The sequence below is a fragment of the Dipodomys merriami genome, unplaced genomic scaffold, assembly GCF_024711535.1.
Source record: "Dipodomys merriami isolate MVZ:Mamm:240054 unplaced genomic scaffold, mDipMer1.0.p SCAF_3, whole genome shotgun sequence".
In the NCBI taxonomy this organism is placed as follows: domain Eukaryota; kingdom Metazoa; phylum Chordata; class Mammalia; order Rodentia; family Heteromyidae; genus Dipodomys; species Dipodomys merriami.
Window position 1 is genome coordinate 27,780,432 of NW_027204492.1, and position 13,036 is coordinate 27,793,467.

Here is a 13,036-nt window from a genome sequence, read left to right on the forward strand (position 1 = left end):
CTTCCCGCCACCGCGTGTGTGCAGGCTAGTGGAGGGGGCATGTGCATGGAGTGGGGGAAGGGAGCAGCACGCGCCTTTGCCCCACTGCAGATGTTCAGGCTAGGGGAGGGGGCACATGTACCTAGAGGGGGTGGGGGGCGGTACCCACCTTCCCCCTCTACACTGTGGGTCTTTAAGCTAGCGGCGCTGAAAGGTGCACCTGGTGGGGGAGGGGAATTGCACCCTCATTCTAAATGTGGTTCTCTCCTTTTCACAAGAAAATAGTTTTCGTTGGGCTCTGGAGGCTCACCCCTGTAACCCTAGCTACTCAGGAGGCTGAGATGGGAGGATCACAGTTCAAAGCCAGCCCGGGCTGGAAAGTCGGTGACACTCTTACTGCCAACAAACCACCAAAAAACCGGAAGTGGGGCTGAGGCTCAAGTGGTAGAGTGCTGACCTCAAGAGGTCAGAGCCAGAACCCAGGGCCAGAGTTCAAGGCCCACGATCCAAAAAATTGTATTTTTTTCGTTGAACAATATTTTAAAGTAGGCGATTATACTATATGATCACTGGTGTTTCCGCTTGTAGCAGAATACCACTACAAACTCTAGTTGTGAACTTTTAAGCATTGTTTTCTGTTTTCTCCACTTCCTTAAATATACGACTAAAGGCAACATGTTCTATGCCCATGCACTTTTGAGTAAGCATGCACCATTGGCCAAAGTATGGCTGGCAGCTCACTGGGAGAAGAAACTCACCAAGGATCAAGTATTCAAATGTAATATACAGAAAACCACTGGAAAAATTATTTCACAGAAGGTATGTAACTGATGAGAAATGTTAGTATATGTTCATTCAGCCTGAGTACTCAAAGAGGCAAGCGATTACAATTCATTTGTATCAGGAAGTATATTTCTGAGACAGTTTTACTTTTCAAATGATTGCTTTTATTTCCTTACCATCTTTTGTGTGAACATGAACAAATGATAGTTAACTTTAGTGTACAATTGTTTTATATATTTAGCAAGAATAAACTTGACTCTGAGGAACCAAGACCGTGCTGTATGTTTTGTTATGCTTATATACTTCCCTAATAAAATAACTTGTGCATAGCCGGTACCTGATAATGATTTCTTATGAAAAATGATTGGGCAGAATAGAAAAGTATCTATTTGGAGCAAAATGACGTGAGGCTATTTTATAAAAAGTACAATACTTTTTACGTTAAAATAATTTTTTTCAAGTTCTTTATTGTGTTTAAGTGATGACATATTTTCCCATATTTCACTGTATTGTGGGATAGTGATGCTTAGTTAAAGTCACAAACACATTCTAGTTTTAATGGGTCAAATTGTGTATCGTGGTCTATAACCTTGATGAGTTCTATGAGCTTTGACAATACAGTTATTTCTTCTACATTGGGTGATATGTACATTTCTTTTGTTTTGCTTAGTGTCAGCTGTTCCCTCTTTCTGTCTTGTTCTTTTTACTTTTTCATCATTAAAAATTTTTAAGTATCTAATAATACAATTCCTTTTAAGCATAATAACACCTTCCAAGTTAAGTAAGTATATGACATACATTTTCAATTAGGGTTGAGAAGTTATTTGTTGGTCCCAGTGCTAGACTTTATATTTGTTAGTTTTGTGTGTGTGTGTGTGTGTGTGTGTGTGTGTGTGTGTGTGTGTGTGTGTGTGTGTGTGTATGTTTTCTTTAATCTGCACAGTAAGCCTTAAGCTACACTCAGTTAAGTTTGGTGATTAACAAGATGAACATATGTGTTGTTCAAATTGATATTTAGCTCATACATCATTTCTCAGATGTATGAGCCTAGGTTTGTCTCCTGTGAATAGACATTATTACTATTAAATTAATGTATGGAAAGCTGTTGGAGCATTATCCGGCACAATGTAAAAATATAATACTTGTAGCCATTTTTGTTGAACTGAATTTGAATAAGGCGTAGTGACTCACCTTTTGCAAGTTACCCAGGTTTCTTATTGCAGCGTTAATGTCCTTTCTTTAATATTAATAATAGCATACTTCCCTTAGATGCAATGTCTGATTAATTTTGTTGACTAATATAAAGAATGTTCACCTTTTTATTTTTACAACTTTAGGTAAAAGCTAAGCTAAGTGGTTTTAGATTTTTTTCAAAAACCTGCCAGGTGCTTTTTAGAGTAGGATTTATGAACCTAATTTTTATTCTTCTAATACGTTGTATATTATCAAAAGGTGAAGTTTGCACTTCGAACTTCGGGACATCTTCTTTTGGGAGTCGTTCGAATCTATAAGAGGAAGGTGAAGTATCTTTTGGAAGATTGCAGTGAAGCAATTGTTAAAATGAATATGACATTTTGCCCAGGTAAACATGCCGTTTGAATTTGTCTCATTCTTCCTGGTTTCTTTTGCATTTTGCGGGTCTGTGCTCTTATAAGTGACAGCATGGTGTAGTTTCAGATGAGTTAAGTGGATGTGAGCTTCATTTTGATGGAGTTTCAGTATCGATGGTTAAGGACAAATTACATTCTCTCCCCTGATCCTTTCCTGTATGTATGAGAAATGTGATGCTCTCCAAAACATGTTTTATCTGTGTGCATGTTGCAAGTATACTTAAGCACACTGCATGCTTGTAAGATCAAATGCTCTGTTTTTATTGATGCCTTTAACTTCTCATTTGTTCTTGCTTTTACAGGACCTGTTAGAAATAGTGTGATTGACAGTCTTTTCAGAATTGTCCTTTTTCTAAGTTGTCTGCTAGTTTTGAAATGTTCTTATCAGAATTCCTAAGCCTTCCAAAGTACTATGTTCATGTGTTTCAACTATAGTGCTTTCAGATTTTAATTTACGTAGATATCATCTATTCCACTTTGTGGACATTTATCATTTTTCTTCCATTTATTGTGGTGATTTAGACATCAGTCTTTCCCTATCACCAAACTTCAAGTATCTTTGTTATACTCATTTGCTGAACCTCTGTTTTGTTGGCACTACTGCGGTTTGAACCTTTAGGCTTTGCTAGGCCGGTACTTGAGTACTCATCCATGGTACCAGCCCTTTGTCCAGCACTGGCCCTGCTGTCATAGGATCTCACTCCCTGCCTGGGCATAGACGTGGACCACAATCTGCATATTTTAGGATTCTCATTATAGCTGAAATGACATGTGTGCACTACCAAGACAAGTTTCCTTCCTTTGACCTAGACTCACAGGCTTTTCTTGCAGAGAGTTGGCCTGAATAGAGATTCTACCAATCTTAGCCTGCAATATCCTACTATGACGAGTGCTCATTACCACACCAAGCTTAGCCTGAGATATAGCTACTATGATGAGCGTTCACTACCACACCAGAGTATCGGTGGAAAAAGAAGCTCTCTTAAATGTTTGACGGCTCACCTCAAGATACTCATCTTTCATGGTCAGACTCCCCATTAGCTAGGAATGTATGCATGTGCCCTTGATACACAACTGATTTTGTGAATCTCTGACAACCTGTCTTACTGTTTTCCAAGTCCCAATCCCTCAATCAATTTTGTTGAATCTGGACTGATCTTTTTATATTCTTTGTTTACAATATGTATAAAGTCTCTAGGTAGACATATAATCCTATCAATATGGCATACTTCTTTGTTACCTCAGTTAGGCATTGCACAAATATTTATTGATGTCATGCATTGTGTGAAATATGATAGGCTCTGGGACATAAGGACCAACAAGGTAAGGGCCCTTATTTTCTGTCTGGTAAGGAACTCAATTAAGGAAATTGTTTGTAAATTTTAACACGTTATTATAGCTCATGTTTGCAGTATAAAAGAAAATAAAATTAGCACTACAACATAAAATAACAAGTTCAGTTTACATATGATTGCTGGGAAATCCTTTCTGAGGGGAAGATACCATTTTAGCTCACTTAGAATCGCAGATGTAAAAATATCCAGGCACCGAAATAGTCCCTGAAATAACAGCATAAGAGGCCGATGTAACTTTGGAACAAAGTGCTTATATGACAAACTTGGCAGTCTGAGGGAACCAAATGGCCAGTAGACTTAGAATGCAACAAGGAGGGGAGGGTCTCCAATAGCTCGTGATAGGTTTGTGGGACTACAGAGGCCAGGTTGGAGATTTTGATTTAATTTACATGGGGGAAGTTGCTAAACCCAGAGTTTGTCAGCTGTTTGCCCTGGAAAACTGATATGCTCAATGCTGTGTCATGGACTGCAGAAGGGCAGGAGTGCATACAGGGAAACCAGATAAAGAGAGAAAGCAATAGTCTAGTGGGAGACAACTAGGATTTAATGGGATTGTCTTATTTTATACAATATATTTGTCTATTGATTGTTTTCTGTTATGCTTTTCAGGACTGATTGACCTCTCAAAAGGGGAATTAGAAGCATCTTACAGTGCTATAACATTTGAAGAAGAATTTTATGATTTTGACACTGATAACATAAAGTAAATGATTTTCCTTCAGTTAGATTTTCATGACATGTTGCTGTTTTCATGTTCAGGTTGCATGTAGGCAAGTAGAACACAAGAACACATGTAGTTGTCAGAGATTAAAAATTACCATAAAATTACAATACGTGACCACAAAATTACATCATTGTATTTATTGCATGTAGCTTGCAACACTGATTATAGATTGATTAACTGATTTTAAGAGTTCCTTGTGTGCCTTTCCTATGCCAGGCACTGTTTCAAGCATTGAAGAGATAGCCATGAATAAAACTCAGCTCCTGGCCTTGTAGACTTTACATTTTAATTGCAGAAGACTAGGAAAACCAAATGAGTGTGTGCACATTACACCAGGGGGATGACCAGATACATGATGTGAGGAGAAGTAAGATTCTAGGGTGGCCAAGGAAGGATTTTCTGCTAATGTAATTATAGAAGCCTGAAGGAGCTAAAGGGACACATGAGTAATGTGGAGCATAGGTGTTCCAGGTACAACCAAGTAGAGAGGTTCTCAGGCAAGAATGCAAGTAAGATTGTAGTGGAGAGAATAAGCAACTGAGTGGTAGAAAAATGAGATCATAGAGGTAGCAGGAGGTCCAGGTAATGTGTGGTCCATTACAGGTATGGTGGCACTTTTTTTTTTTTACTAAGTAAGGAAGCACAGGCAGGTTTTGGTTTTTTTGTTTTTTTTTTGTTTGTTTGTTTGTTTTTTGGGTCCGGTCATGGGGCCTGAACTCTGGGCCTGGGCGCTGTCCCTCAGGTCTTCAGCTCAAGCCTAGCACTCTACCACTTGAGCCACAGCGCCACTTCTGGCTTTTTTCTTTTTGCTTATGTGGTGCTGAGGAATCGAACCCAGGGCCTCATGCATGCAAGGCAAGCGCTCTACCACTGAGCCACCTTCCCAGGCCCACAGGCAGGTTTTGAATAGAGAACAGAGGTGTGGCCAGATCTGACTTGAGTTCACCATGATAAAGAAGCAGAGAAACCATGAGAACATTATTGTAATAAGACATTATCAGCTAGGAGAAGATAGACTCTCTGAGCAATTCTCAGCATTCAGCTTAGAAAGGTTGTAGCAGTCAAACCATGCATGTGTGTGAAAGGCAGGGCCATCAGTATTTGATCATGAATATGGCTATGAGGGAAAGAAGCAAAGGATCACTCTTATTTGGGGGCCTGATGATTGAGTTACCTCCTCATAAAATTAGGACACCCAGGGAATGACAAATTTTAAAAGGAGAGACAGGGAGGAGTGGTTTTGGGCCATGAATGGTTTTGACCTGAACATCTGTGTTCCCTCCAATTCAGATGTGGAAACCGAGTCTGTAAGACAATAGTATTTTTTAAAAAAAATTTATAGATTTTGATAATGGTTCTCATAAGTGGGATCAGTGCCCTCAGAAAAGAGGCTTGAGGTTGTTTTTGTACCTTTTCTGTGGCCTGAGAACATAACAAGAAGGCCCCTTCTATGAGGAACAGACTCTTACAAGACAGTGAATCTGCTGGGACACTAATCTTGGGCTTCCTAAACTCCAGTCTCTATGCATAACAATTGTTCTATTGTTTATTAATTGCCCAGTAAAGTGTACTTGCTTACAGCATCCTAAAGCCTTGGCATATAAAACCAAATGCCCAGTGATTCAGTGTCTGGTGAACCTGTGTTTACCGGGTCATGGATGGCAGTGTTGTCTCTGTGTCCTCACAAGGTGAATCATCCTAAGGGTACTAATGCCATTCATGACCGCAGAGCCCTTATGACCTTGTCATGTGGAAAAGGCCGAATACTATCTACTTGATAATGTTCAGCATACGGGAGGAAGCATGCCTTCAGGCCATAGCCAGTGTGCGCATCTCCCCCGAATGCTGTTGGTGAACACAAGTGTGAGAACCACTGAAAACCAGCACTGGCTTTGGCAGTCTGGAAATTATTTGTACATATCATATACTAAAATCATGTGTTCACAAAAGATACTGTTGAGAAAGCAAAACTCTCCTGTATTTTTAAGCAATGAACCTGGTTTTGTTTTACATGTTTTCAATATGTGGCAAAATAACTGTTCTTTTCCTATTGCTTGCTCAAACGTTCATTTCTTTATAGTACTATTGATGCATCTGAACACTTTACTCCAAACCAAAGTAGACCGGAGGAAATTACACTTAAAGAAGATTATGGTAAGGTTCTACCTTTGGAAGCACAGAATTTTGGTGATCATATATAAGAAATCAAAATTACCAGTCATAAGTCATTGTAGTTGTATTTTACGTGGTAAAACAATGCAATAGTAATACCTAACAAATCTAGAAGCACGTGCCTCCGTCTAATCCTAGCCACTGAAAGGCTGAAAGGCTGAAGGTTCAAAGGCAGCCTAGGGAGGAAAGGCTTGAAGACTTTTAGCTCAAACTAACCAGAAGTTGAAATGCGGCTCAAGTGCTAGAGTGCCCTACATGAGTGAAAATTCGAAGCAAGTATGTAAGACCCTGAGTCCAAGTCTCAATACAGCCCAAACTATCAAATGAATGGACATTTTTCTGTATAAATATTATCACATATAAAACTTTGCTTTTGCATAAAAGTTCCAGGTATTAACATCTCCTTTATTTCCCAGTGTACCTATTTTCTTGAATGCCTACTCTCTGTCAGGTGCTATCAAGGACATGTGCATTACCAGTTGAAAGTACATTACCAGTTGAAAGAGGTAGTTTGTGTCTTCCAGAAGCTTCAGGCTAGGTAGAGACAAATAGATGTAATATGAACATATATAACAGGGTTCGCATGTATCTGCATAAACTGAAGCTACAGCTGATATTTGTTGCCCAGGAATATCAGTAAAACGTTTTTAGTAGGAGAAAAAAAAATGAGTTGAAATCCTGGATATGCTATTTATTAAGGTGGTAACTGTATGAATTAAAAAACCCTTTCAGCGATGTGTTCCTTTATTTGCATGATGAGGAATAGAATAGTACAGAATAGTACCTTCTGTTGCACAATCCCATATGCAAAGTAGTTATTATTGAATGAATGTTGTAAGCCCATTCTTTAAAATGTCACCTGAATTTTGTTTGTTTCCTTCTAAATATTTTATTTTTTTCTTATTATCATTTTTCTTTTAAAGTAATGTTTCATGTTTCATAGATCTATTGTTATATGTAATTATATGTATACATTACCAAAAACCTATAAATTTTCTTGTGAGTTTATTAAGAGTTGTCAGCTATAATAGTTAAAGGTGTTCCAACTCTTAAAGTATAAAGGTTTCTACAACACACTTAGCCTTAATGATATCTATGTATATATTCATTTAGGGGAAGGATCTCAGATTCGCAGAGGACAGAGCTTTGTGGAAGGGAATACATTGCTGAGCTGCAGTGTCCCTTTATCAGAACATAGTACTGGAAACCTCACTGGAGAAAAGTCTTTGATGTGTAACAACGGGGATGGATTTGGAGATGAAGGAGCTTCTGAAACAATGACAAGTAGGCTGTTTGGTTGTACAGAAATACAATAATTCAGTGTGAACACTATGATGAATTAGTGGGCTGAGTACATCAAAATAGAATTTGGAGGCAACTCTGTGTCTTGTACACCTTAATAAAGCACACAATTTTCTATACATCCACTAAAGCTTCACACAACTCTCCAAAGAAGGCAGTGATATGTTTGGGCCTAAAGAAAGTCATCCTAAAATGTGGTCTATTTTAGAAAACGTTCCATGTGCTGCTGAGAACGCATTTCTAACGCATTTATAAGATTATTTCTTTGTTGCTTTGTATGTCCCTCCCCAAAGTGTAACCCCCGCTTTCACTATATTTGATGTCAGTATAACATGTGGAGGAGATGGGGACAAACAAGTCGTTTAAGGATTCAGGTGGACCTGTTGCAACAATGAGAAGTACAAAATGTCATGTCAAAACCAGCTTTACAATGTCGGTGTGGGGGGGAGGGGGGTATAATTGGGTGGGGGGAGGGGGGAGGCTGGGAAGGGAGGTGAAGGGTAAACAAAGGAGGAGGCTGCAATGCTTGGTAAGAAATGTATGCATTATCCTGGCCATGTAATTGTAGCCCCTCTGTACAGTATGTTCTCAAATAAAATAAAATAATATTAAAAAAAAAAAAGAAAGTCATCCATTGAAACAAATTTTTCATAGAATTTGGGAACTACTGCCTAATTGTTTTTCGTTTTATGTGTTTTGTTTTCTGTTTTTTCAAATTCATTATTGTTGGAGAGGAGTGAGTTCAGTGTAGTCTATATACATAATCTTTTTTAACACAAATTGTGGAACACCTGTACAAGATTACCTGTCTAGCACTCTATATTTGCTTTTGTATTATATTACTATTGTATTATATAACTATAGAAATGGGTTAAACATAGCCGGGCGCTGGTGATTCATTCTTGTACTCCTAGCTACACAGGAGGCTGAGATCTGAGGATCGAAATTCAAAGCCAGCCGGGCAGGAAAGTCTGTGAGACTCTTAACTCCAATAAACCACACAGAAAACAGGAAGTGGTGCTATGGCTCAAGTGGTAGAGCGCTAGCCTTCATCTAAGAGCTGAGGGCCAGCGCCCAGGCCCAGAGTTCCAGCCCCAGAACCAACAAGAAAGAAATACAGAAAGACAGAAAGACAGAGAGAGAGAGAGAGAGAGAGAGAGAGAGAGAGAGAGAGAGAGAGAGAGAGAGAGAGAGAGAGAAAGAAAGAAAGAAAGAAAGAAAGAAAGAAAGAAAGAAAGAAAGAAAGAGAAAAGGAAAGGGTCAAACAAAATCTGAGAAATTTGTCTGTATTTGAAAAACAGTGGGTAAAATGTTTCCATCTAATATACTGTTAAAATTTTCCACTTTGTATTAAAATCTGGCTATCCCTTCACAGTGCCCTTTATAAAGTAATGTTAATGTTTTGTGAACAAATGGAAGGCTCAAGTCTGTATGACAAAAATTTCTGTTTTTCAAGACTTTCTGTGGAAGGAAAATGAGAACTGCCTGCTAGAAGACATGCCTTTGGAGGGAAAACCCCCACTGACCCCTGACTCTCACCACAGTACATTGAGTATGTTGAAGTCTCTTTCTGTGTGTAAAGTTGAAAAATATCAGTAAACCAGTTAAGCCTGAGAACATCCAAATCTAAATAGCACAGTAGGATAGTGAGAGGTAAAAATAGAAGATAAGGCTTCATACTCAATCAGTCTAACTCTAGACGATGTAGAAAAGGATGTTGGGTGCTGAGACTGACACTGACACTGACACTGAAGAATATGTAACCAGGATTGAGTTTAAGAGCACGTTTAAATACTCTGCCCAGAATACCGTGCTTTCAAATCCTGAACACATATGGTACACATTTAAAAATTATAAGATATGGTTTGAAAGTATACATTTTGAGAGAAATTGCAAATGAGATATTTCTTGGAGCCTGAAATTCTAAGAATTTCCTCAGATAAGTTGAGGTCCTCTGGGTTTATTTAAAAGTATAAGTTGACCCATTGTGATTCTTCACAACGTTGATGGCCTGTTTGAATTCTAAGACAAGAATAGAAATGGACAACATGCTAGGATGGGTGGCTCATGTCTGTAATGTTAGCTACAGAGGTGGCTGAGATCGGGCAGTCATGGTTCGAAGCCAGTCTAGGCAGGAAAATCCATGAGATTTTACCTCCAATTAATCACAGAAAAACTGGAAATGGCGCTATGGCTCAAGTAGTAGGGCACTAGCCTGGAGCGAAAAAATCTCAGGGACAGCGACCAAGCTCTGAGATGAAGTCTCAGGACTGACTAACAATGACAACCACAATAATAGGAAACATAAGAAGACTTAGCACATATTTCATCATGGATTTTTATGGTCAATTTCTAAGCGATTCAACAGAATATAAATTCTCCAAGAGACATATCAAGTTCCTATCAGTCATATACTGGAGTTACTACCACTGCGTTCACTGCTCTTAGGAGGGCGGGTCCCCTCTTAGATGTCACAGGTGCAAAGAGGACAATAAGAGTTGACTCAGTCAAATACTGCAGTTCCCAGGCTATAATTGAGCCTTGTTTTCTCTCTTAAACACGGGACACTTAAACACTGAGATATGACCTCAACAGTATAAACCTTCAGTTCATTTTCACGTTAATTTACTGCACATGTAATCGTCTACCTTGCAGCATAACTTCTGTGTTTTTCTACTCTTTTTATGATGGCATTCATTAGTAAAACCAGATTATTCAGATGGAGCGTGTTTCAATTCAGATGACATATGCTTCCCAGAGATTGAAAACAAGGATGCAACAACCTTAACAGCTAAGCAGGAACGATTCATTCTTCATCCAATTGGTATTTCAGGTCAGTGGCATTTCCGTGTTTTAATTTTGTCTTTGATATCTTTATTTACATACTGAGATGCATAAATACTTTAGTAAGTATTAAAGAAGGCAAAATAGCAGTAACATTTGTCAGGTAAAGGGTGTGAAATGACTTTGGTGTGATTCATGATATTCAGTCCTGCTCAAATTACAGATTGACTTTGGGGAACTGGAGAATTAAATCTGACTTTAGTTGAAGGAAGTTACTGAGGCATTGCTGTGTGTTAGACACAGGAATGAAGATAGGCTTCCGTCTTTGAGAAGAGCATGGAGGTACATCCAGAGAATTTCAGCCTTTGGGCAGCTCAGTTAGCAGGATTTAGAGTTCAATGTCAGCCTGTTGTACATAGTCTGAGGCCAGTCTCCAAAAGTGGATAGTGGGGCCACAAAGGAAAAGCTCCAATCTGATTGAGATAAGAAGATACTGCAGTGAATATAACCCAAGGCAGGACGAGAGAGGTCACTAGAGCAAATCCCAAACATTTCACCTGGAATTTTAATGTGTTTCCAGGAGTAAACAGTAAATATGGACTTAATGTGATTTAGATGCTTTAGCAACATTCTAGTTTTATTAGTTAATTGATAAGAGTCATGCATCTTTAATAAGCTCGGGTGTAAAAGGCTGAAAGCAGTCCAATAGCTATCCTGAATAAAACTCTTGAGGCTTTATTCCACAGGGCTGGCAGAAAAGTCAATCTACTTGGCTTTCCTGTCTGTCCTGAGCCATGTTAGAATTAATGTTTAAGGAATGAGAGAAGAGGTGCTAGAGAATTCTACCTGTCATCAGCTACATCAGTTTGCAGTTGTACCAACTTTCCTAACTACATAGTTAGCCCTTTGACTCATGTTTCCAGGATCTCACTAAAGCACCTCTAGCAAGCAGGCTCCCTTTCCCACTGGCTCTGTATAATTAACAGGTCTGCATCTGAAATAGCTAATTCTCTGCATTTTCAGCATGACTAACGAAATCTTGACTTCTTGTAATCCTAGGTACTCAGTAGTCTGAGATCTAAGGATTGTATTCAAACCCAGAATAGGTAGGAAAGGCCTTGAGACTCATATCTCCAATTAACCATCAGAAAACTGGAGGTAGCACAACATGGTAGAGCACTAGCCTTGAGCAAAGAGAGTCCAGCATCCTGGACCTGAGTTCAAACCCCATGACTGACCCAAAAAAAAGTTAATCTCTTAGGCACTATAGAGCTACCTCTGAATGGGCTCACTTCGCTCTAAGTGTAGCCTCTGCTCTACATGGGCCCAGGGGTCCTCTTAATAGGTCAACAAATCCCTCTGAAGCATTTTCAAACAACATCTTAGAATGTAACAGCTCTTGGGTGGTCAGCACTCTATCTTACAAAAAGCATGCAAAGGAGATATTCCTGAAAGACTAGAAGGATTTACTTTCCAATGCAACTCTACAGTTATATATGTTGTGTGTATGTTTGTGTGTGTTACATAAACTTATATATGTGGTGTCTAGAGTATCATTTTGCAAGGCTATGCAACCAATCACACAGAAGTTTATTTTTTTATATTTAGGCACTTCTGAGAAAAGGAAAAGGAAAAAGAGGAGATTGCTCATAGATCCAGTCAAGGAGCTCAGTAACCAGAGTATGTTTGAACAGCTTATTTCCATTGAAGACACTCTCAAGCCTATAGAATTTGCACCACCCACACTAAAATTAATGTTGTTGAAGGAGAGGGACAAAGCGAGTACACTTTTATCGACACCAAGCCAGTATTTGGTTTCTGATAAGTTGAAGAAGGTAACAGAACAGATTTATGGCCACTCTTTGCTGTGATTGCGATATGTGCTTATGAAGTTTTCCATCTTTGCAACAGAATTAGATCTTGTGTAACCACACGTTTCATTTTAAGTTAAATTTTGAGTATGGGTATAGGAGTTATCTTTTTTTGCTCAACTTAGAGCATCTATGCTTGTGTTTAAAGTACAGAGAGAACACATAAAAATGTTTGTTTTTACAGTTGTTTCCGAATTGCCTTTTGCCTTCTGGCTTGAAATCTCAAAGATTAGTGAAGAGGAAGTTAGAGGAAGAAGAAAATTGCTACAAAGATGGTGAGACTCACTTAATATAATTGTTTCCAAGTCTTTCCATTTCCTAACAAATGGGGCAATGTTATTCTTTCTGATGGAAGCATAGAATTCCATTGTGTATATATACCACATTTTGTTGATCCATTCATCTACTGAGGGGCATCTGGGTTGGTTCCGTAATATCTTAGCTATGGTAAATAAT

General features: G+C 38.7%; 1 protein-coding gene across 1 annotated transcript; it reads left to right on the forward strand.

Moving 5' to 3' along the window:
* Positions 1-654: 654 nt before the first annotated feature.
* LOC138839758 (double-strand-break repair protein rad21-like protein 1) lies at positions 655-12,580 on the forward strand. The gene is made up of 8 exons (XM_070039320.1): positions 655-798; positions 2,215-2,344; positions 4,337-4,430; positions 6,532-6,638; positions 7,737-7,907; positions 9,382-9,477; positions 10,627-10,758; positions 12,318-12,580. The coding sequence occupies exons 1-8, from the start codon at positions 655-657 to the stop codon at positions 12,578-12,580; spliced, it is 1,137 nt and encodes a 378-aa protein (XP_069895421.1).
* Positions 12,581-13,036: the final 456 nt, after the last annotated feature.

Bases quoted from the DNA above. Each gene is read 5' to 3' on its own strand.
- LOC138839758 (XM_070039320.1), top strand. From the start codon at position 655: ATGTTCTATGCCCATGCACTTTTGAGTAAGCATGCACCATTGGCCAAA. The intron at 2,345-4,336 runs GTAAACATGCCG...TATGCTTTTCAG, and splicing joins GAATATGACATTTTGCCCAG to GACTGATTGACCTCTCAAAA. The intron at 6,639-7,736 runs GTGATCATATAT...ATATTCATTTAG, and splicing joins TTTGGAAGCACAGAATTTTG to GGGAAGGATCTCAGATTCGC.